Genomic DNA, 25574 nt, shown 5'->3' with positions numbered 1-25574 from the left:
ACACCCCAGACAGGACCTCAATCATTCGCAGAGCCCACACAACACATTCCTACCCTAAGGATGATTTCAACTGTCCAGTTAACCTAACCTGCATGCCTTTGGACTGTGGGAGTTAAGAGGAGAGCTACTATAGAGGAAACCCACACAAAGGCCCTGACCGAGATTCAAATGTGCTACCGTCGTGCTGTGAGGCAACAGTCCTACGCACTGCTCCTCCATGCTGCCATATTATTATTATTATTATTATTATTATTATTATTATTATTGTTATTATTATTATTATTATTATTATTATTATTATTATTATTAATAATAATAATAATAATAATAATAATGTATATTTTTGTGCAAATAAAATGCCAACCCTAGGCTAAAGGGCTTATTCCAAAATTCAGTAAAGACTAATCACACAGTTAAGCAGTAGGCTGATGATATCTGAATATGTTAAGTAATGAGAATTATACAGCAACGTCGATGAGTTCTCTGAGCATGCACCGACAGGACCAGTCATAATCCTTCCGCTCTTTACAAGGTAGAGGTACAAACACACTTTAAGAACTCGCTGGATTACCCTCCACAAAAGAGATGGCCCAAAGTACCCCAACTCAGATCACATGTGATGGAAAACCGTTGGATTTAAATATTACTATAAATGTGCCTCTGTTTCTTTAAAGGTGCAAAGTATGAAGAGCTCTAGTATATGCAGCAGGATAGTGGTGCTGAGGGAACAGCACCACCTACTGGTCTGCCAATGCCACAGGGTCTCTTGTTTATCCCTGGAAAGCAGTCCAAAAGCTGCTGGGGCCAAGGCCTGCTTGGCTGCAGTGGTGTGAGCAAAGTCACAGAGGGACAGCTGTGCCCGCCAGCTGGCATGGCATTCCGGTAACCATACTGGGCACAGCAATGCATGCCAGCACAAACCATTCAGCTGTAACTGACACACAGATAAACGAACACACACACACACACGCAAAAGCACATACTCGCACAAAAGCACATACGGGCACACAAACACAAGCCCACGCAAACATACAGACACACCCCTTACACACACACAAAACGCACATACTCGTGCACGCGCACAATCACAAATACTCACAGGCATACAAACGCAAACCCACACAAACATAGAGACACACATAATTCACATACTTGCACACATACAATCACAAACACACACACACAGGCACACAAACCGACACAATCGCAAAGACACACAAACCCACCCGAACACAGACACACACAACCACACACAGTACAAGTGCACATACACACACACAGACGTTCGGGTTTTTTTATGAAACACTAGCAGCTCCCCACAGCTGATCTCGCTTTGATCAAACCAGAAGGCACAGCTCCTCTGCAGCACGACTGCACATTACAGTTGCCGAAATCGAATCAACAAGCAGCGTGAAGTTTATCGGGAGAGAGTGTGAGCCGCACCACAGCGGTGCACCTGCAGTCAGGTGGAATATGCCATTAGTATCCAAGAGCTCAGAAGAGATTAACTGAGAGGGAAATTACAGCCTGTAACAAAAGCCCAGAGAGACGCTCCGCATCGTCATTTCTGAAACTCAGTCAATGATTAATCAACACGCAATGATGAGTAAGAATCACATTAGTGTGGCCTGCTGGGTGGCTCATCCTGTTAAAGCGCAGTTCTTGAGTGTGGATACGCCCCATTGCAGCACATTACTTCAATATGACTGCCTAGGAAAGGGGAGGGATTTTAGTACACATTTCATCATGCACCTGAGACTCCCTCCGGCCAATCAGGCAGCAACAGCCTATCGGCACAAGCTACACATGACGTTTCCTGTTCAGGCCAGTGTCTGTGCGTGATTAAAATGTGGACTGCAGAGTGAGCAGAAGCAGCTGCTGGCTGGACGTCATGGGTTTCAGAGCAGAGCATGTGTGTGTGTGTGTGTGTGTGTGTGTGTATCTGTGTGTGTGTGCGTGTGTGTGTGTGTGTGGCTATGTGTGTGCGTGCGTTCGTGTGTGTATGTGTTTGTATGTGTGTGCATGTGTGTGTTAGTGTGTGCGCATGCACGTTTGTGTGTCTGTAAATTCACGTATGTGTCTGTTTGTGAATGTGTGTGTGTGTGTGTGTGTGTGGCTGGCTCACCTTGAGGAGATCCTTAGGGTACTCCTGCCCATCATTCAGCCCTTCCAGGTTCCCAATGAACTGCAGGCAGGACATCCTCTTGCCAGTGTTCTGGTGGGGGGAGCCCAGAGGGTCACCAGCACTGCACCTCCAGTTTACCCCATACCCGCTCCTTCCGTTCCCATCCCACAGCAGCCATAGTTCAGGTCCAGGCTTCCCAATCCTGTTCCTGGAGATTCACCATCCTGTAGGTTTTCATTCCAACCCTAACAAGGCACACCTCATTCAACAGCTCGACATCTCGTTGAGCTGCTAATTAGTAGGGTGTGCCAAATTAGGGTTGAAATGAAAACCTACACGAGGGTAGATCTCCAGGAATAGGATTGGGCACCCCATTTGTACCCTCTCACTGTTGTGTGGGCATACTTTCTCCAGGCAAAAAACGTTCAGCATGTACCGTTCAACTTGTACTGTTCACATGGAATGATGCTGGATTCCACACTCAGATCCAATCCAACTCCAGTCCTCAAGGGCCGGGTTTTCCATCTGACCAGCTGCTAAACATCTCAATTAATCATCTGCCTTCCATCACATCTTACTGAGAGCCCGAGAATGCCCTAGATTTTTGCACTGAAGAAAGGGGGGAAAGAGGGGGGACCCATAGTCCTTCACATGCATGAGTTTTAATGGGGATACTGGATTTATGTCTGCACAACCAACAGTGTGAGCCTTGACTGAGCCCAGAGACTGCATCCAGGTCCGGCCACAGATTTGTTAGAGGCTAATTTTCCCTACCGTCTACCACAGCAGCACATCTAGGGTCAGTTGCATCGTGCTCAGCTGCAGTTTAAACCCCTAAATCACAGTACCGCATTGCAACTGGAACAGCTATCAAAATCTGCAAATTAGGGATTTGTCATTCTGGTTTTCATGCAGTTCTATGGTCTAGGGGTTCAAACCTGACTGGTATTGGTTTTTTCATTGTTTTCATAATTTAACTGTACGTTACGTCTAGAAATGACAGTTCCCTCTGTGGTATTAGTCCTCACTGCCCCATTTTGTAGCATGATGCATGACTAGAACGCTTCCTGTCTGATTAAGCATCTCACCCCTCACCCCCCCCCCCCCCCGCCACCCCTCTAGATCTCTCCCTTTTAGACACTCACACGCCCATGAAGATCAGTGTTGAGCAGCATCAGGGCACAGGTCAGGGTGTGGACACTGTCTGAAAACAAAATAAAGAGATAAAAAGAGCAATAAATATCTAAATAAATATAGAAAATGCCCATGAAACAAAAATGTGCATCTTCAGGAATTTTAACCACCTTCAAAAAAGTATTTTATTCTATACTGTCAGAAATTGGCAATTAATAATGCCACCTCTCACAATAAACAACAATGCTGTCTGGTAGTGCTAGTGCACAATTATGCCTGCTTCAATCAAGCATTGGCGAAATGTGGAAGTTTCATTATGAAAATAATTTATTAAAATTGGTTTATTTCAAATGCTTTGCACTATAAAAAGACATTCCACAAAAATATACCAGTCAAAACCTGGTGCCAGTTCTTTCACCATCAAAACCCATTTTAATGTTTGAAAGGGAAGCAAAGAGCCCATTAAATCATAATTCCTCCAGCAAGCACCCAGAATTCTCTCATGTTGAACTCTAGTGAGAAAAGAAACACTAAAGCAATCAGGTTAAATCTAAGAGAATATATTTCAATGAAACATTACATAATTGAGAGTTAATATTCAAAAAGGCCAAACGTGGCAGTATAATAAAATTTGAAAATCTAAATTCCTGAGTTTCCTCACTAATAGGCTAGCCCACTCTGCAAGCTAACTGCTCCTAAACAGACTATACAATTATGTCTGCACAGACAGAAGCAAAAGCTCTGATGAATGCTAACCAAATATAGACTCAATTACCACAGTCTGGCCTCTAAGACAGGCAAACACAGGAAACCGTGGCAGCTGAGATTAGAGATCATTAGCTGCCCACTACATGACAGCTTGTCAAAGCCTGACGCTCGTTAAGGGACTTGGTCGCACAGAGGGAAATGAATCCACCCAAAATCAGCTCTAAATCATTTATATAGCTCACAGTAACACTGCTACCATCAATAAGGGAAGAGTCCATGTGAAGACAAAAGTATTTTGTTACTAGGAGGTCAAACAAAACATTATTTGCAGTACATCAAATTAGCCCTGCATTTGCTATTTGCTAACAGAATAGAAAATGTCGGATAATGACGAAATCGAATTGAAATTGGAAATTGGCAGTCGTGGAGGCAGAGCTAATATGAAAGGGCTGGAATGGGGGGTCGCAGTATATGATCCAAATGGGGTCATATTACCTCTGAGCACAGTACTTAACACATATTGCTACGGTAAATATCCAGCTATATAAATGGATCATGTGTAGAGCCATAAGCTGTTTAAACCCCCATTGGATAAGGTCATTCCCCAAGCAAATGCACGATGCAATGTAATACTGTAAGAGGATCATATGGAAAATGCCATTTCCACTTAAAGGAAACAAAACAACTGATCCTCCATCAGAATATATAATGTTATGGGTCTATTGAGTGGTGTGGAAAAAAGTAGCTGAAGTGAGAAACACGTTGGTGTTTAGCAATGATAAATATATGCATAAATGATTGAAAATACAAATCACCTTCTCTCTATCATTCTTTCTCCTTTCTCTATCACACGTATGCACGCACGCACATACGCACGCATGCACGCACATGCACACGCACCCTCTCACCTTCAGACAGGGTGCAGCTGGGGTTGCAGTAGATGTACCTTCGGGAGAAGTGAGCCAGCACACGCTCTCGCTCCTGTGTCTCCCCCATCAGGGCAAACTCACTCAGGAAGGCCCTGAAACAGAGAGGGGACAGGGAGGGAGGGAGGCAGGGATGAACAGTTCACTCTCACCGAACAAAACACACCCAAAGACCCTGAAACAGGGAGAGTGATCACTTCCGCTCCATCCAAAACGTGGTTCTTCACATATTTTTGTGCCCTTCACTGGGCAAGCTAGGTATAATCCTATGCTTGCCTACCACCAGAGGGCAGTGTTCTCCACATTACACTGAGTAGGAAAACAACTTAATGGCAGTCCAACCACAGAATAACCATTCCTAGATTTAAAGTGCTATGATTTGAATGAGCTAAAAAGTTGAGAAAAAAATGAAATAAATGATACACATGCATAAACTTCGCCAGAAACCCAACCTTGTTTTGGATGCAAAAAAAAAAAAACCAGGATAAATGTTTTTTTTTATGTCGTGCCTCAAAAGATGAGCCGTGATACTGTGTTTAAACACTGACCGCAGCGCCCGGTCCAGGGTCATGCCCGTGAAGCTGAAGAAGCGCAGGTACTCCTCGGCAACCATGCGGCTGAAGTCATTGCTGGAAGCAGAACAGCACAGGCAGGGAGAAAGACGGCGTCAGTTTTTGACCACGCCCCCCATTTACAAAGCCACTCCCGCCACTCGATCGCCTGCTAATCAGCTCAGGCATCTCTAGCAGGGGAAAACAGCAGAGGCCCAGACAGAGATTCCTTAGAGTGTGTCCATCATCAAATCAAGAAATCCATATTCTGTTTCATTTACACCATCACAGAACCATTACTTTTATCAGGGTCCCTCCCAGGACACTACTGACAGGGAGATGGGAAGGGCATTGCCATTAGAAACTAGGTCAGGCTTTAAGGGGGGCATCAGTACAGGCCTGTGCATGAGTAGAGATAGAATACTGTGTGCTGAGAGGCAGAACAGATTTGGGGGGGGGGGGGGGGGGGGGGGGGGGGCGGGGGGAATGGTATCAGAGTCCTCACTTCCTGCTCAGCTGTTTGGCCACATCGGACTTCCTGAACCCGTCCCGGGTGAAGAGGCGCTTGGCCAATCGTTTAGCGGCTTCCAGGTCAGCCTTGCTGCCATTGGTCAGGGTGTCAGTGCTTCCCAGGCCCAGCAGCTCGCTGAGGTCCCGATCCAGGTCCGAGTCCACCGCTGCGCGGGGGGGCCTCTCTCTGAGGGGGGGGGGGGGAGACAAGGACAGAGAATATGCAATATTATTATTATTATTATTATTAAAAAGGTGGCATAGTTTAAAATGTATTTTCTTTGTTTTACCTTGGGAAAACACATCTTTGAATTTGAATTTTAGAGGGAGGGGGGAGTCACTTTTCACAGTATTTTAGTATTAAACTCTGATGAAATACTTCTGCATGTTTTTATTTGTTTACTTTTTTATTTAGTTAGTTAGCTAACTAGCTAGCTAGTTAGTTCATTTTTGGTCAACAATGTTTCCTTCCCCTTTTCTCTCCCCCAGTTTGGCAGGCCCAGTTGCAACTGTAGGCCTGACCCATCAGTGCAACATTCAGTAGGGTCACACGCGCGCTCGCACGCCCTCTCAAAGCTTTGCAGTCTGCTGCTGGCTTCTCTCTGCCCTGCAGTCCACCAGCTCAGGACAAACAGAAGCTGACCAAACAAAGGAGTCTCTATCTAGCAATGAGTTGAGAGAGAGATGACACAATGAGAGCCAAAGTTACTCTAAAAACGCATTTAAAATCTACTTCTTACTTTACTGTCACGTGCATCATTATCATAATAACAGCATTTAACTTTGTGTGTTCATATTGGTAAATAAGAAAATTAGGGGACAGATTTACTAAGGATAGTTAGACAGTTAGATATATAATTAGCCCCAGGATTCAAAAAAATTGCATCACCTCATGTTTTCCATTTATGGAGGTATTTACTAGCTACTAAGTATGCGGATAGTAAATCACAATTATTCACTGATATGCACATCTTTTCTTTTTTTTTCTTTTTTTGCGGTGCTAAATTTGGAACTCCTCAAACGAAAATACACACACATGGGAAATGTGAACATTAGCAGACACCACATGTCGCAGTTCCACAGGCGGTAAAAGCTCAGCTGTGCTTTAAAAACTTAATAAATCTGTTCGGTCTATAGGACACTAATGTATACTCCTTATTAATGTGCTGTTTAATAGTCCACATTTTGGCAGCGTATTCATAATGTATGCCACCACAGAACAACACAATGCATAAACAGAGTCATGTCTAAAAAATCTATACTTTCTCAGTGGTTTTTTAAAATGAATTTTTTTCTTCTCCCCAATTTAAACACAAAATATTATATACAGTGCTGCCTGTAAGTATATGGACAGTGACACAATTTTTGTTGGTTTTGGTTCTGTATTCCAGCACATTGGATTTGAAATGAAACAATGAATATGAGGTTAATGTGCAGACTATCAGCTCTAACCTGAGGGCTTTCACATCCATAATGGGTGATCCGTGTAGGAATTACAGCCTTACATACCATATCATCGCTGCTTATCACATCATTATTCTTGTATTGAGATGATCAGCGTACTGATTTGTAGTGCCATTACTGTGATTTGTTATCTTTTAAGGAGTTGGGACTATAAACTAATTATAGCCTTTCCTTATTTCCTTATTGTAGACAGCCTTGGGGTGTTCAAGACCAAGCATGGCCACAGTGTTGGATGCTCTTTAGACTAGCCAAAGCTATTCAATACACTGAATGACCCATTTATCACACACGATTACATTCCTATGGCAAACATTTACAGTAATGAAACAATCTTCTGCTCCAGCCCACAGCACATTAAAGACTGCCACCAACAGCAGGTGCTCTGTCTGACTCAATAAATAGCTCAATAAATCGATAATGAAAACACACTCAGGCAAAAACACCAGGAGGGGCCCAATGCTGGACAAAGCCTCATAATTTCCACATTGACAGATGTACATTTCCTGTGCAAACAAGACATTCGCCCAGCTACTAGGTGTGGGGATCGGAATTAAGGGGAGACACCACAGGTGAAAAGAATCATTTTGGCTGGATAGATGCATTTTAAAATATTATGATATTTAGCATCTACAACTACCGTAGTCTCATATAATACCAGAAACAATTATCAGAACAACTTCAAATAGTTCATTTAGATGTGTTTATACCAGACGCATCAAGTATAACGAAGGACAAAATGAGCTTTAACAGCCATTTTCTCTAAATTACGTATTTCCTGAACAAAACTAAAGACATAGCTACCAAATTTAACATGGTGCTTCTTAACCAAAATAGCAGGTAATTTACAGAAGCTTGTCTTGGCATATACAGTACATGGGGTTATTTTGAATATTCATCAATAAAACAAAATTTAGAAAAAACCCTCTGTTAATTACCAGCTCCTGAGTTATTCATTACATCGAAACAGAAAAATTAACCACTGAGAAGAAAACGAATATATGACTAAGTAACTAATATGCTAATTTAACAAATATGCAAAGTTTGAACTTGTATTATTCATGAGCTAATTTGCATATGATCCTACAAAAATATAAGTCATAATACAAAAAATGTTTGCATTTGTGTCCACATTAAAAACATAAAACGTGATGAATTGTTTTCCCTACTCATCTGTGGTACCTCCCCTTAACACTTTTATACCATGTTTCCAGTAACATTGTCCAATCCACAGACCCCCTTCAGGGACAGAGAGAAGCATCAAAAATGGGGTAGGGAGGGGAGCTGAGACTCACCTGCGTCTGGAGTGACGTAGGGGGCTGGGCCTGTCCTCTACGGCCACGCCCTGCCAGCTCCTCATGGAGCTTGCCCTACCCCTGCCCCTCCCCCTCCCCACGCAGTCGCCACCTTTCAGTGTGGTCATGCCGTCAGGCCTCAGTCTGCATCCTACCTGCCTCCCCCATCGCCATGGTGACTCCAGCAGGCCCTATCTCCTGAGTTCTCCTGAGTCTGTCGGTCTGTCAGTTCTTCAGTATGTCAGTCCCTACCCCTGTCAGCCTATGAGTCAGCCAGTCCTTCAGTCAGCCGATATTTCAGTTCTTCAGTCGTGTTGACTCTCTCGCTCAGCTCGCATCCACTTCCTCACCAACTCAACACAGCGTCCCAGTGCTTTCTCTTCTGTCCCCTCCTCTTTCTTTCTCCCTGGGGCATTTTCTTTCCCCCTCTCTTTCTCTCTCTCTACTCATCCCTCAAAACCTGGCATCAGAGATTTCCTGTTCAAATCCCTCACGCTCTTTTTCTCCGTGCTGCTCCCACTCTTCATCTCACCCTCTCTCTCTTTCTTACGCAGTTCATTTGAGTTTGAATATTCTTTATTGGAAAAACAACACAAAACTATTGATAATTCATTAGGATGAATGTTAAAAGTATCAGTAGTAACCTAAAAGAAAACTAAACAAAATAAAATTACTAAAATTAAATAATGTAAATTAAATTGGTAATTAGCAATATCGACAATTCTGACATTCTGTTTACTCTCTGTCTCATTAAGTAGCTACTCCTTCTATTTCAGAACACCCCATCAGGAAGAATCCACCAATGAGAAGCAGGAATGCTGCTTGACTTGTTCAAAACTCGTCCAGAATAACAAATAAAAATGTAATTACCAGGTTTTTGTTTTGTTTTTTTGGTAGGGGAGAGCGTTGGTTTTTTTCTTTTCTTATTTCTTTTTTTTTTTTGGTAGGGGGGAGTGTCTTTTGTGAGCATGACAGTTGAGCTGAGCAAGGTCAGAGTGACATGCACGTTCTGTCTAATTAAACTGCTGTCACAATGCAGTTCAGTGGCTGTGTGTGAATTAACAACTGCCTTCTCCACTCCAGCCAATAATAGCTGAAATAATTAGTTACTTCCTCATGGTACTGAGCGAAAAAGAACACAATGAACCTCTATAATTATTGCAAAAGGAGGTAGGGTGGAGGATTAGAGTACACTCCTACTTCATCTTAAAACTTTCATCACCACAAAGTTATTGATAGTTCTCAAAAACATCTAAAATATGCTTCGGTACTTCAGGCTGTGATTTTGATGTTACAGTTTCTCTGGATCTCACAGGATTACAGTGCTCCATGAGAATGGAAACTTATCTGTGTTTTTTGAGGCTGTCTGAAGTCTTCCATGTACTTCAGTGTGCTTCTGGTCTGGCGATAATCCTGCTCCTGCTGTTCTAATCTGCAGTCAAATGGACAGGCAGCTCACAGAACCCACGGCCCAGTCACTGCTTGTCCTTTTCTTTCTATTTTAAAACCCTTCAAGTCGCACAATATATTAGGAAGTCACATCAGCTGTTCCCCGGAGACCAAGAAAGGCTGGCTGGACTCCACCACTGAACCAGCTTCACCGGAAAAAAGGAGCCAAGCGGTTGCAGCAGGAGGCAAACACACACACACGTGCCCACACACGCAAGCACAAACACAGAAACATAAACACTCACAGACACACACACACACATATATATATATATACAGTTACACACACATACCGACTTACATCCATGCACAAAACATACATGCATAAGCAAATGCACAAACACACTCCTGCCGTCACAATCTCCTCTTTCAGCTAAGAGCAGTTCTTTGGAAAAGAATAAAGGATCGCATTCCACCACAAAACTATGGCCCTTTATTGCCATCTAGTGGGAAAATTTTGTGAATGAAAGTCTAAAAGTGTCAGAATGTATGATAATACATTTTATGTGAATCCAGAAATTACAAATACATAAAAGAAACAGGCAGTACTTATCAGAATATTCCAAAATGACTACTAGTTTTATTTATGCTGGAGCACAATGTGCACAACGTTCTGGAAATTGCCTTAATCAGTGTGGTGGACCGAGTCAAGTGAGAGTGACATGGTGCGTTCAAGCATCAATGAAAATGCTCTCTGTCTTCCTTCACATCCGTTCTTCCATATTCACATTAAATGAAGGCATTGTATTTATTCTTCAGACCTGAGAGATGTATAATATGACCCAGGACAGGAAAAGCATCACTGATATGACTAGTTATTATCTTCTTATGTCTAAAGTGTAAACACTGGACCAGAAACATATGAGAAAAGTGTCTCCCCTAATCAAGGGCTATCATAAATCTATTTTCTGGATGTTGGGAGGGAATAATTTAAGCAGAAACCCTTATCCAGAGCAACTTACAAATGTGCAGAGGAATAAACAGGGGTGCTGCTGGGTCATCTGAGTGAAACTGTGCTAATATATACAAGTAAAGGAAGCACTGAATTGTTGTAACCACAAAATCACAAGGCTTCAATATCAAGGACACGACCCCCTCAAAAGAATGTGGGGATATGCCTATGCCCTTGATATCAAAATGAACAGAACGAGGTGGAAACTCAGAGAGTGTGGAGAGTCTAATGGTGAGAGCATTTGTGCAGCTTGTGCTGTTAAAACACTTTGTCAGCGTGATGCCATGGCGCTTGTGATCTATTTTTCATGGCATTTCGGGGACAGGTGGGTCAGAGGGGGCACTGACCTGGGAGAGAGGGTGCTGTACCAGCCCCAGGAGGGCGTGTCCTCGGAGCAGGTACTCAGCCGCTCGCTAGACGGGGCGCGGGTGGCGTCGGAGTCCAGCGCGGCGAGGGTGTCCACCGAGCCGCTGGGGGTCTCCCTGCGGGCCAGCGGGGCGAAGCTGAGCCCCACGATCTCCCGGGCGCTCTGGTAGGTCTGGCACTGCACCTCGGGGGTGAGGGTGGGCAGGTCGAAGGTTAAGATGGACTGGCCGCTGGAGGTCAGCAGGTCCTCGCTGTCCAGGCTGCAGTAGGACGTGCCCTTGGCGCGGTGCGACTCCATGATGCTCTCAAAATGGCGGCTGAAGGAGTCCTCCGCGGCCAGCCGGGGGCCCGACACCAGGATGGGGGACTTGAGGGCGGGGTAGCCGCGGAGGAACCCGTCTAAAGGCCTGCAGAGAGGGAGGGGTCAGAGGCAATAGTTGAATTTCCACAACAGTGATACATGTAAGGTCAGCAAGTGCAAATCGGTGCTCTTGCTTTTCCACAGCCACTTCTGGGTTTGGACAGTGATTCATTTATACCTTCTCAGTACCCCAAGCCTGCATATTTGGCCCTTCTAATCCACATGATTCTTATCAGGCCAATCAGTGTAATGGTGTCAAAGGAGGGTTTATAACAGTAAGCTTGTTATCAGTTATCAAAACACAAAAGTTAACAGTCATCATATGGAAAGTGAACAGAGTGACACTGGCCTCTTCTGAGGCTCGACAGTGCACTAGCTAACGGAACAGAATTCTGAGTCTTTGCCATGAGACTTTAGCCACAAACTTCCCCAAGCTTTTAGCTAGACCTGGTGAGCCTGACTGTAGATACGTGGCCACTGAGCCTTAGATGAGCCCCAGGGGAGGAGGAAGGGTCAGGGTAGAGGACGGTGGAGTTTGAGAGCATTTAAAGGGTTGGAATGTCCTTGAAGATGGCGGATCTCAATCGATTTCTGGGTCAGGCGAGGACCAATGAGACAAGGACAGATAAAATAAGCGACTGGAAATAGCCCCAGATCAATTGTAGAGGGCAGAGACAGTGATGAGGAGGGTGGAGTCAGAGGCATTACATTACATTACAGGCATTTAGCAGGCGTTCTTATCCAGAACAACTTACCCAACTTTTACACAGTATGTACATTGAATCCATTTATACAGCTGGATATATACTGAAGCAATGCAGGCTTATACATGCAGTACCTTACACAAGGGTACAATGGCAGAATTGAACCTGTGACGTTTAGGTTACAAGACCGGTCCCTTACCCATTATACTACACTGCCACCCAAGAAGTGTGGAGTCAGAAACCTATGCTAGCCCAGAAAGCTCAGTGATAAGGGGGTGAAGTCTGGAGACCCCTGCTAGTAGAGTCAGAGAGAGTACCACATACTCACAACAGCACTTGGCACAGAGGCCCAGAGTTCTTCCAAGTCAACTGTGAAAACGGTTTCTTTCAGACACAGATATCAGGCCTAATTCATTTCTCAAAATCGCTTAAAAAAACCCCCACAAATTTACAAGGTTAGCCAGGTAATTGTATCCTATTAACTTGTAACAGTAATTGAATTAAGATTTAATGACAAACAAGCAATTCAATTGAAAATTTGCAATAATAGAATAATAGATGTACTGTAGAGCACCCTTCCAAAATTTATAAGGAAGTCAGATATTTAATCTCAATATTTAAGTCTAGATTAAAAACACTTTTTTACGATCAGGCTTATAATCACTTATAGCCAGGAGACAGGGTGGGAGAGGCCTGTAGTCATAGAGCATTGTGGGGTGGCATCTTTTCCATACTGTCACCTGTCAACAGCTAAGGCCCCACTTTTCCTGGGCTGGCTCTTGATAAGCAGGTAGGGTTGTTTCCCTCCCATGACTGTATATGGTCCCAATCTCTGTCCTAGTAGCTATGCAGCTATAGATTACTTCTAGTGGGGCCACTTGTGTATCCCCCAGTTGTGTGTTCCTGCTGCTCTACTGCACTTTCCTAACTGCCTGTTCTCAAAATTCTCCTCCCCATACCACCAGCAGGGCACTTTCCCCAAATCCCCAGAATGCTGTCATCTGGACTCCTCCACCGTTGCTGTCGGGCCTCCCCACTGTCACCATTTGCGGGGGTGCATCGCGGCTCCATCACGGCTCCATCGCAGCCTGACGCTCCCCTCCATCGCCGCCTGGCCTCTCCCACCATCCCAGCCACCGCCCCAAGACTGTCACCTAGCTGCCACTAATTTCATTAACATGAACACTGACTGATTGACACTGTTGGTCAGTAAAAGCCACCCACACCCTGAGCCAATCAGAAGACGATGGGCTCCCCCCTTGAGTCTGGTTTGTCCGAAGGTCCCACCCCTGGAGCTTTTCCTTGTCACTGCCACCCTAGGCTTGCTCTTGTAGGGGTTTATGCCAGAGGTTTCTGTGAAACATACTGTATTTTGTGAAACTGTGTGAAATATGCCATATAATTTTTTGATTTGATTTGATTTGATTTGATTTGATTTGATTTGATTTGATTTGATTTGATTTGATTTGATTTGATTTGATTTGATTTGATTTGGATAACTAACATCTGTTCTTCAGTTTCAGCTCACTAGCAACAAAAATGATCTTGATAAAAAGTCTCTACAGCAGTGTTAGAACACCATGACAGTGATAAACACAAACAGTGACTTAAGTCTATTTTTGGGTCTTTTTAACATTATGTCTGTTGTCAGAGATGGATCCCCCCTCTCAGAGCAATGCAGTATTGATTTCCCCCAAAGCATTCATCTTCTAGTATCCATAGTCCATCAACCATGTGTGTGCGCACATGTGTGTATATGCATGTCTGCGAGTGTGTGTGCGAGTGTGCGTGCACGTGTGCGTCTGTGTGTGTGTTTGAGTGCGCGTGCATGTGTGCATGCTAATGTGTGAGTGTGTGTGTGTGCGTGTGTGTATGTACGTGTGCGTGTGTATGTGTGTGTATGTGCGTGTGCGTGTGTATGTGTGTGTATGTGCGTGTGTGTGTGTGAGTGTCTGTGTGTATGTACGTGTGCGTGCGTGTGTGTGTGTGTGTGTGTGTGTGTGAGTGTGTGTGCGAGTGTGTGTGCGTGTGCACGTGTGTGTGTATGTGTGACTGTGTGTGTATGTCCATGAACACTCACCTCTTCAGCAGCACACTGAAGGCCTCGTTCTCGTCCCGAGGGTTGCGGTGCCTCTTCCTTTCCCCACGCCTCCTCACGCTGCACCAGCTCAGCGCCTCCTCCTCCTCCTCCTCCTCCTCTTCCTCCTCCTCCTCATCCTCCTCCTCCTCCTCTTCCTCGCCGTCCATGTGTTCATACGGCGCCCCCCCCAGGGGGCTGCTGCCGGGGGTTCCCGGCACGCTGCGGTTGCTCCCGAAGGCCGAGTCGGCCTCGTCCTGGTCCGCCAGCACCTCGTCCATGTCCGTCTCCCGGTAGCAGCGCAGCGGCACCGCGTCCAGGTCCGTCTCCGAGTACTTGATGGTGCGGCGGATGATGCCGGTCTTGGGCGACGCCCCTTCCGCCATTGGGGGAGGGGTCACCAGCTCCACCTCCACGTGCTGCACGTCGTGGTTCGCCGACCTCTGACCCTCCAGGGGCAGGGAAGTCGGGGGCGTCGGAGTCGGAGACTCGCTGGAGGTACCGCTAGGGGGCGTCGTGGAAGCATCGGGGTTATCTCGAGGAGGAGGAGAAGGACAGCATTTTAATTTACTTCCACAAGTAATCATTAACATTTACAACCTTTTCTTTTCCTTCAAAAAGTTATTTTGAATTCATAAGTTATCTGAGAAACATGAACGGTGAAAACATCTTTTGTGCTCATTTGTCCTTCCTTCGGGGTCTCTGTTCATACCTTTACTGCCGGCATTGTCTCCAGATGGTGTCCCAAATAGGAACTCCCATTTGGCGCGAGCAATTTTCTGGGAGTGCAGGGAGGGACCCATGGAGGAGATGCCGCTGTCCGACTGCAGTAAACGTGCGTACACACACAAAAAGCTTTAGTTTACAGTCAAATGAAGGCACAGAAAATATTACAGTTGTGCATTCTATTAGATAGGCTTGCTCATTTGCTTATGTCTAATTAATCACTAAGAGACACATACAGACAAACGCTGTACAATATGAACACACACAGACACACACATATGCGTGCACATGGCAAACACACATACACACACAAACAATAAAGACATGGACATATGCATGCACATGCGCGTACATGCACGCACACACAAGCAGACATAGATGCACACATACACACACACACACATAGACGGACACATACACACACATACACACACACACACACACACACATTGATGAGCTCTGTACAAGAGGAGCCCTTAATCCACACCTGTATGCCTGACGTAGTGTGTCCCATCTCAAAGCTCCTGTGACTGGACAGGGTGGACTCTGGTGAGGTGCAGCCTCTCTCCCCTCTGCAGTTTAGCTGCTGCTCCCCCTCAGCTTTCATTGGGACACTCCAATTTCCCGGGGCCAAACTAGACTGCTGTGCGTCTCGCGGCTGGCCCGCCTGGGGGTGGTCCAGCACGACCGGGCCAAGCAAGAGAGCCTCCCTGGTCCGGAGCTCCGCCTCTTTCCGCAACAGAACAGGGGAAGCACCGCCCACACGCCCCTCGGCCTGCTGACCCACCTTCGGACTGTCGCCCCCCCATCCCAGCGCACCCCCCCACTGCTGACGGGACGTCCAGCTCACGGGGGCCTCCACGTCGGGCACCCCGCCCCGCTGCTCCACGTAGAGCCTGACGGAAGGTTCCGGGCTCTCCTTCATCACCAGCTTGTGCACTGGGCTGGACGACCAGTTCTCTCCCGTGTACTGCGGGGGCTGGTGGCGGTGGAGGGTGGGGGTGTCGGTGACCCGGAGGGTAGCCCTCAGCAGGCGGGGGTCTTTCAGGGGAGAGGCTACGTCCGCGGGGCACACGTCGGACCTGTGCAGTCGGGCGGGGAGGGCGGGGGACCCCGCGGGGACCCTCTCTCTGCTTCCCGAATCTGCGTCGCGCACGGGCAGGGCGCGGTGTTGCTCAGGCCCCGCGGAAGAGCTGGCTTCCGGGACACAGTCCACAGGGATGTTCATCACGGTGAGGCGGTTCTCCACGGCCCCCCCGTCCTGCCGCCGCTCCTGCGTCCCGCACCCCGACCTCGGGCTTCCCGGTTCGAGAAAGTCCCCCTGGCTGGAGGACGAGGGGCACTTCCTGGCCTCCTTAAAGGCCGCGGAGGGTCTGGCAGCTTCGTTGTTCAGCCTGCGGCCGGTCTGGGGGCTGTCGGCGGGGGACGCCGCCCTCGACCCGCTCAGCTGGTTCATCCCCCGGCCCGCGCTGCTGAAGGTGTCGCCCGGGGGCAGGTTCACCCTCCTGGCCAAAAGCGGGTCGCTCCCAGGCCCCGCCTTGCCCCCCGGCCTCTGCGCAGGAACGTCCCGGGGCCTGTCGGCCCCGAGCGCGGGCAGGGTGGCCGAGGCGGCGCCCGAGGAGGGGCGCTTTCCGGTTGGGTTTCTGGGAAGGTCGCACGGAGGGTTGAGCCAGTCCGGACCTCCGCCCGGCCGGGCGCCGGGGAGGGTGCCGGCGGCTCGCGTCGGGTCCGTGGTCCCCGCCCAGGACTGGCAGCGGGACTGCTGGCGGAGCCGTTCCGCGGGGCCGTCGGCCGCACGCCGCTTCACCACCGGCGACCTCAGCTCCTCCGACGCCTGGCGGGCGGCGACCCTGGCGACGGAGCGGGACCCCCCCGAGGCCCGGAGCGACAGCGCGGGACTGGAGTGGCACGAGGAATCCGGGCTGTAGAAGTAGACGGGGGCGCCCGTCCTCTTGCAGGGGTGGGCGGCGGCGGCGGCGGCCAGCGGCGAGCCCTCGACGGACCGGCGGAGGCCCGGGGAGTCGGCCGAGCGGGCCGGCGCGGTTCGGCGAGGGGCGCTCTGAGGGCTCTCCACCGTCCTCACGCTCGCCTTCTCGATGTAGCTGAAGGTGACGACCGATCGCTGGCCGTCGCCTCCCCGCTCGCCCGAGGTGGCGGTGGACGGGCGCGGGCCCCGTCCCTGGGAGGCCTCGTACTTGGGAGTGCGTGGTGCCGCCACGCCCTCATCGCCATCCAAAGGATCCAGCACCGCCGAGAGCAGCCGGCCAATCCCGTTGCACGACAGGCCCTGCTGGTAGAGGGCGGAGGAGGACCCGCCGGGGTTGTGTTTGGAGCTGGTGGGTGGAGATCTAGAGGGACTGAAGTTTCTGTCTCCACCGAAACCGCCGCTGCTCATGCCGCGAACCCCCTCCGAATGCCTGTTGGCCCCAGGAATGGCTGCTCCATGCATCCGGACCTCCTCCCCCATTGGTGTGGCGGTGCCCACCACCTCCAAATCCCCGGCCCCATCCCCCTCCCCCCCCGGAACTGACCGCACTTCCACCAACACGTGAAAGACCTTGCTGGACTGGGACATGGCCTCAACGCATGATGGAGAGAGAAAGCGTGACCCTCCCCCCCCCCCCTTTTCCTTTCCTTTTCCTCTTCCTCCGTTTGTTTTAGCCGCTGCTTCTCTTTCCTCCGGAGGTGATCGCTCTACCTTAACCCACTGAGCTTTGGTCACCGTGGATACGACCAGGGTCAGAACTGGTCAGGCAGGCAGACCAAGGTCTTCTGTTCATCCAGGAAAGCCAGCACTTCTCCCTCACTTCCCTCAGAGAGACAGATAAAGAAGGAGATAGCAAGGGAGATGGAGAGAGAATGAGGGAGTGAGAGAGATGGGAAGAGAGACTGAAAGGAAGCAGGCAAGAGAGGAGGGAGAGAGAAGGAAAGGGAAAGGGTAGGGGAAAGACTAGGAGAGTCACCCTGCTTCGACAGCACCATACATCGTAAAAGTCATGCCAAAAAGAAGCAGTTTGAATCTTGGATCATGGTCCTCATAAAAGTGGGATAGAGAGAGGCAGAGTATAAAAGGGAAAAAAATAATGAGAGCTAGTGAGGGATAGAAAGTGAGAGACAGAGAGAGAGAGATGGAAAAAGAGAAAAATGTGTAAGTCGCAGGAAACAACAACAGTCACCAACCACAACCCTTTACATTCCAGTGCATTAAGTCATATTGTAGTGCAAACACCTACAAATAACAAATATGCCAAATACAGAGTAGAAACAGGTCACTAGTTACAAACAGAAAGCTTGAATGGTGATGTTTTTCTGCAGTTGGGACCAGCTCTTGAAAATTACGTATACTTTGCTCAGATAGAAGTCCAGTTACAGCAACCAAAAGCTTAAACTTTGAAAGAGGAAAAAAAATAGAATATTTTGTCCTTTGGAAATGGATTTTAGTGCCTGCGCACAGGGTACAATCCAAGAATGTGAACAAGACACACGTGACACAGGAAGCATGCCTATATTGTTTCCTCATTGCACAGGGGAAAATGGTGCATATTACCCATTACTGGAGTGGACACAAATGTTGGAGATGCCAGACATATACAGCTGACACCAGTAGACAGCCATCTATGGTGAAAGTTGTATCGCCTTACAGCCTTTGCAGATGTGGACAGTATGAATTGGCCTTGGGTGAGTGGAGCAGAGGGGGTGACTGAATGTAAATGAGTGGGTATAATAGCTACACAGTAGCCTCCAAAAATAGATGGCAAGATCTTGTGTGATCTCAAGATGCTCTTGCTTCACTTGCTTGACTGAAACTCCACCTACAATTGTAGTGATAGACTCATCATGGGTACACCGGTTAACACATTGTTTAGACTCTCAGACAGCAGTTCGCAGCAATATTTACTGGTTTGAATCATTGCATTCAGCCCAGACCCTCCTTCACCGAGACAATGTGATCGGATTTGGTCGATATGGAGATTGAATTGTACAATTTTGATAATGTGCTTAATCCTCTTTTGCCAGATATTTGGTGAAAAAGAACAAGCCTGGCAGGCAGTGCTACCCACACAGTGACAGTGGCAGCGGAGATTAGGACATAAACCTCCGCCTTATTACATAAAAGCAGGAGGCTAATCCATAATCCACCGGCCTTCTCTGCCTCCAGACACGGAGGGGGGTCTCTTCGACTCCCTGGGATCAGGTGTCAAAGGGCGCTACTGCTGTCTGATCTGTGCAAACCTCCACCCACACCTGTACCTCCAAGTGCACCATTCAAAAGTGGGATAGAGTGAAATACAGCAGCTCAATCCTCCATTACTCACAAAAGATAAATGGAATGGCTCACTTTCGTTAAGGTGTGGGGAGGGGGCCCTGTTGGTTTTTCCTTTGTGGAAAGTTCAATGCTTGCTTAATGAGTCCTTAGGGGGATTTGCTGGATTAGGAGTAATTGTCTAAATTAAAAATGTCTAAAACAACTGGCCTCCACACACGTCCCTCCAAACCAAGCCCGCTCTATTGCCTTTGTTTCTTTGCTCGGAACGCAGTGGGAATTCTTCCCCTCCTCCTTCGGCATCAGATGGACCAGTCGCGAGACAGGAAGTCTCTGCTCATCTCGGTTACTGCTGATCCTCAACCTTGGTCTTGTGCTCTGTGTCACTCCAACGGGGCCAGTCACCTAATTTAATGCTGATCTCCGACACGGCATGTTAATCTGAATTTCAGGAAACGGGTAGGGGGGGGGGGGGGGGGGCGATCTCTTTACAGGAGCTTGGTTCCTTTCCTAATGAAGCACACCTGTGTTTTTGCAACTACGTTCACGTGAACATATACTGAGGGAAAAAAAAACATTTAAATCCTAAATTGAATGTAGTGTCACACCAGCAGATATAGCACCGTTACAGCTTTGTTCAGTTTGTAAGTGATATGCCTCAATGGGATACTGGCGTATCTCCAAGTACAGTATCAGTCTAAAGACCTCCTGTGTGTGAGCTGCTCCACTGATAATCAGGAGTGGGTCATGATTCTCAGCACTAAGTGCACTAATATTAGCTCAGGGGATGCTGTCTGGGTGTATGCAGAGTAGAAAGAGATTTTTAAAAGAGACTTCATTGTATCCTGACAGTCAGATGTCCAAAAACTATACATGGTTTATATAGCACTGTAATACCTAAAAAAAAGAGGAGTCGAACATGTGACTTGTGGCTATTTTGGTCCTGAGGAGGAAAAGGAATGAACTCATTCTCTCTCTCTCTCTCTCTCTCTCTCTCTATAGAACTCTGAGAGAAGGCTGCCAAAACCAGCTCAACATGGCAGCATCACAAATTTGTTCACAGCTTGACGATACAATGAATGCTATTTTAGTCCTTCAAAGACAGGCACAAGATAAAAAAGACATGATGGCAAGGTTTCACGGTCACTGACGTTGAGAAGGAATGAACACTTTACACCTATTACACCGCCACAGAATACGACTTTCACAGATGCTAATACTCCCCTTGATTGGTCATTCTGCGGCATTTTATCCAGTTTGTTATTTGAGAACCGCGTGTAACAAAATCTCCTCAGATAATAACTGCAAGGATTCAATGTCGACCCACAAAACATGAAGGACACTTCACCTCAACACCTCAGATGATCTTGTCTGATCATTTACATTTTCAAAGGACTGTTAAGTTCACACAAACACAAGCACACTGACACGCACACACAAGCAAACACAGCATAACCCTCTTGGGGTTATTTCACGGGTCCCAGTCCCACCGTGGGCTTAACTGTAAAGGCAGATCAAATCAGACTGTCACATGAACAGCACGCTAGCCAGCCCCCCCCCCCCCCCCCACCCCACCCCCAACCCCCACCCTTCCTCCCCCAACCTCTCCCGTTTCTGCAGAGTCAGCCTGGTACACCTCTGCTGAGGTGAGCAGTACAGCGTGAAATACGACCTAAAGCGTCCCTGCCCATTTGCATGGGAATCTCACATCTCACAGCGTGCTTTTCAAATAGGCAGCAGCGGATACAATAAAGGTGGAGCTGGACTGTCATTCAACCCTCAAGCATAGGCAGAACTATCGGGGAAGGTGGTGTTCATGTCCCCCTCACCTTTTGAGGAGTTAGCAACAGCACAATATTAGCACACACGGAAGCACAAAGACAGCACTCAAAGAAACTGCAGAATCTAACCTAAGCCTACAGTGTCTGACTACTGCTTTCTGGCCTCTCACTGACACAGTTCCCTCTAACCCACTTCCTGTCCGCTTGTCCTGTTGCAGCCACTGCATGTGAGCACGCTGTGCCAGCCCCTTTGCAAATCCACACATATGTGCACACGCAACACTAACTACAGCGCAGTATAATGGGTAAGGTGCCTGAAGGTCACAGGTTCAATTCCCAGGTATGACACTGACATTGCTTCAGTGTATGTCCAGCTGTACGAATGGATAAAATGTAAATGCGATGTTAAAAATAAAAAAAGGCTCTCTTTTTTTCACTCGGGCTAAGAGAAGTCAGCTAAATGCCTGTAATGTAGCGTAATGCATATTAGTTAGATTAGTTCATTCGTTCGGTGAAAAAGCCGCAAGCAAGAGAACGTGAGCCGGGGTACCGCCCTGTGCCTGACTCATTTCAAACTACTGAAGCTTAGTAGCTAAGGGGTCGGTTAACCAGGGTTTTTAAAAGTAAGTTGCTGCTGGAGGTGGAGTTGATGAGCCAACAGGGGGCACTCTTCCCTCTGGACGCCAATAGAATCTGAGCATAGTGATGGTGGTCCTGTGCTTTAGCAGGTATTGTCCATTTAAAGCAAGATCCTGACTCTCTGTGGTCATTAAAGGTCCCATAGCACACTGGAGTAAAGGAGGTAACATTGGTGTTCTGGTTCAAACCCACAAAACTGACTTTGCTTAATTAATCATCCACAGCAACTGTTTGGCTAACCAATCCCTTGAATTCTCTGCCGATGTTTATTCACCAGGTCATCGCTGCAACAGAGATTTGAATTCTCATGTCACAAACCTGATCAAATAAAGGTTTAGAAAGTGTATCCACACTCATACATATAACAGCATGGTCCTAGGCTAAACTGTTCCTCTTTGGAAGGCTAAATGAATGCTTTCATGGTTTCATTTACAGTTCCATGGCAGTTGAAAAAAAAAGTCTACAAGAAAAACAAAGAAATGTGTGACATCACCTGGCCACCACAGAGTGACATACCTGGCACATCTGGCAAGAGAGAACACGAATGCTCCCACATTTCTCCAGTGCGATAAACATGCTGGCCCTTACTTTAAATAAGCCAAAAGCTCTGGTATACAGCAAAATGTATGAAAGTAAATTAGAGCATAATTCTTCTTCTCAGTTAACCAATTAGTTTGCGAACTGTTTGCAAATAAAAAAATAACCCTTGCTCTTAACTACGAGTCAAAATCAAGAGAAAATGTTGATTAAATTCCAGTCATTATTTGCTGGCGGCGATAGTCTTGAGTATAAGAAGGACAAGTGCCGTCATGCCAAGACAAAGTGGATGTTAAGTGTCAACATCAGGACACGGTATTACAACAATACCTTTAGTAAACAGACTGGCTGTACTCGCCCAACAGCATTACATTACAGGCATTTAGCAGACGCTCTTATCCAGAGCGACTTACACAACTTTTTTACATAGCATTTTACATTGTATCCATTTATAAAGCTGGATATATACTGAAGCAATTAGCAATTAGCAAGTACCTTGCTCAAGGGTCCTACCCGGGAATCGAACCTGCGACCTTTCGGTTACAAGCCCAGTTCCTTACCCACTGTGCTACACTCCGTCCATCAGCAAGACAGATGTACCAAGGAGACATTACACACATTGACAGAGAGCATGGAGAACCACCCAGCCTTTCAAAAGCACACCCACACAGGGCATAAAACTGTTTTTGAAGAGAGTAAAATTGATAGAGGTGCAACTAACAAGAGTCTGAGAATTTGCATTTTATATTATATTGTAATTCACACTCTGGCCTCTTCATAGACAATAAAAGACTCAAATACAGCAGGATATATGGACCATGAAAAAGAAAACAGAACAAACACAGCTTAAGCTAGGATAAAGGGAAAAGCACAGTGAAACAGCAGCTGTGTACAGGAACGCGCGCGCACACACACACACACACACACACACAGAAGCATAAACTTGTAAACACATGAACACATATGTGCACACACAGACACAGAATCTCACACACGGAAAAGCATAAACGTTCATCTGCAATAGCAATCTCTCTCAGACTCAACACTCTCATGCTGGATGTACAGTCATACAAATTCACATTTTTCCCCTTCCATCCCTTCCTTTTCACCATCCAGAGGAACAGACCACCCCCCACCCCCCACCCCTCATCCCCCCCACCAGCATCCAGCACAGGCCTCTCCCTTCATTCAAACCGCACAAGCCCACCCCACCAACACAACAGTGACAGCAACCAATCAGCATGTCAGCTCATGCTCACATCCCCTTGCGTTCTGCCAATGCGCTCTGCTCTGTTTGGGCCTGGCAGATGGCAGGAAACAGTGAGGGCATGCAACAGAAACAAGGTCAGGGGTCACACATGGATGAGCTCCTGTCTCCACAGGAGACGGGGACATTGCAGATGTGACTGGCGCCTTATTCTCTTCTATCTCTTTCTATCCTTTCCCCATAATACTTCCATTTCATTATGAATACAATGACTTATCATTAAAAGGACAGAAAAAGATATGAAAGTCCCACGTTAGCAAAGATGCCATCTGCTTTCTATTTCAGAGGAGTTTTGAAAGGGATTTAGATACGGGAACAAGCCAATAACTTTTTTTAAAAATCAATGTCAAAAATATTTTGAAAAAATAGCTAAAATATTAAAATTAGAGTACATTTTATCCCGATTGGGCTAACATGAACTCTCATAAAGTTCATTTAACACTTCTGCTGTGGAGAGCTGTCAGGTGCCGCAGTCTAACCACTGCATTGCATCAATTTGTTTAGGAACCCCGTGCTGCGACAGTTTCAAGTGTATGACTCCCACCAGAACCCACTAAAGCCAAAAAGATCCCAAAAACTTAATTTCAAAAAAGACTGTTAAAGGGGGCTCTTTTTTGGGGGGGGGAGGCTTGGCTTGCTAAAGCACTGGGTTGCTGGACAGTGGCAGGTACCATGCTTGAACCCTCGCCAAACTACTGCTGACTGCGGCTAGCAGTCCTGCAGGGAAGTGCATAATCAGCTAAGGCACCCCTTCAGCAGGAAGGCCTTTAGTCTGCAGGGTTGGCCCTGTCTCATAGATCGAGAGCAGCTGCAGTCTTAAACTTAAAATAACATAACATACTGATGAGGACAAGCCATTCAGCCCAACAATGCCTTCCTAACTAAATTGTAGTGCCTACAGAATAGATAGTATCTAACACTGTATCAAGCCTGGTCATGAAAACCCCCAGAGCTTCTGCCTCTACAACATAACTAAAAGCCTCCTTTTACTAAGCTTGAAGAGATTAAACATCTTAAATCTTTCCTCGTAGCTTTTATCTTTCACACCAGGAATCAATTTGGTTGCCCTTCTCTGAACCTTTTCCAGAGCCCCTATATCATTCTTGTAGTATGGGCCCCAGAACTGCACACATTACTCGAAGTGGCATCTAACAAATGTATTTTATAACATAACTTCCTTGGATTTATAACAGAATATTCTTATATATCCCAGCACCCTGCTGGCCTTATCATTGCTGCAGCACATGCCTAGAACCTGAACGACTTTGATCAATCAAGCATTTTTTTTTTCAAATTGAGCACATTCCAATTTTGTGTCTCCCATAAAGTAACTCCGCCTCCTGGTTTTATTTCCCACATGTAGAACTTTACATTTAGCCATATGGAATTTCAGTTTTCACTTCCGGATTTTGTTTCAATCTTCTTGGATAACTTTGGTAGATTCAAAACTATTAGCTGGACATCAGTTTTGTATCATCTGCAAATGTAACTTCTCTGGTGATAAAAAGCCTTTAGGAGTTCCAACTCTGCCAGAATCCCAAGTGTAGCCACTGAGTTTGATAAGTCTGCACATTTTGGGGGGCAGACAACCATTTCAGAAAGTTCTGTAACACAGAGAAAGGTAACGAGCTATTTATTCTCACACAGAAAATCTATTCATTTATACCTTGGCCTTCATAACTGAAAATGATTTTCTTTCATTGAAAAAAGGCCTGGACCTAAAATAATTAAGTCCATAGCC

At 46.7% G+C, this 25574-nt stretch overlaps 1 protein-coding gene across 2 annotated transcripts in view; it reads right to left on the bottom strand.

The window, feature by feature from the left end:
• Positions 1–17839, bottom strand: part of LOC118221113 (PH and SEC7 domain-containing protein 1-like) — a 48262-nt gene extending 30423 nt beyond the window's left edge. Inside the window, exons 1-9 of one of the 2 annotated variants that reach the window (XM_035405844.1) lie at positions 15833–17839; positions 15332–15443; positions 14623–15154; positions 11459–11884; positions 5950–6141; positions 5442–5522; positions 4876–4988; positions 3271–3329; positions 2126–2215 (exon numbers count right to left, since the gene is read on the bottom strand). In XM_035405844.1, the coding sequence (XP_035261735.1) occupies positions 2126–2215; positions 3271–3329; positions 4876–4988; positions 5442–5522; positions 5950–6141; positions 11459–11884; positions 14623–15154; positions 15332–15443; positions 15833–17812 (3585 nt within the window). In that variant the 5' untranslated portion in view covers positions 17813–17839. Of the gene's footprint in view, positions 1–2125; positions 2216–3270; positions 3330–4875; positions 4989–5441; positions 5523–5949; positions 6142–8710; positions 9638–11458; positions 11885–14622; positions 15155–15331; positions 15444–15832 lie in introns of those variants that run through there. The other variant, XM_035405845.1, reaches the window with a different exon arrangement.
• Between the last annotated feature and the right edge of the window lie 7735 nt (positions 17840–25574).

The sequence above is a fragment of the Anguilla anguilla genome, chromosome 2 (assembly GCF_013347855.1).
Source record: "Anguilla anguilla isolate fAngAng1 chromosome 2, fAngAng1.pri, whole genome shotgun sequence".
Taxonomy (NCBI): Eukaryota; Metazoa; Chordata; class Actinopteri; order Anguilliformes; family Anguillidae; genus Anguilla; species Anguilla anguilla.
Note: the sequence above shows the minus strand (reverse complement) of the source record. Positions and strands in the feature narration are given on the sequence as shown.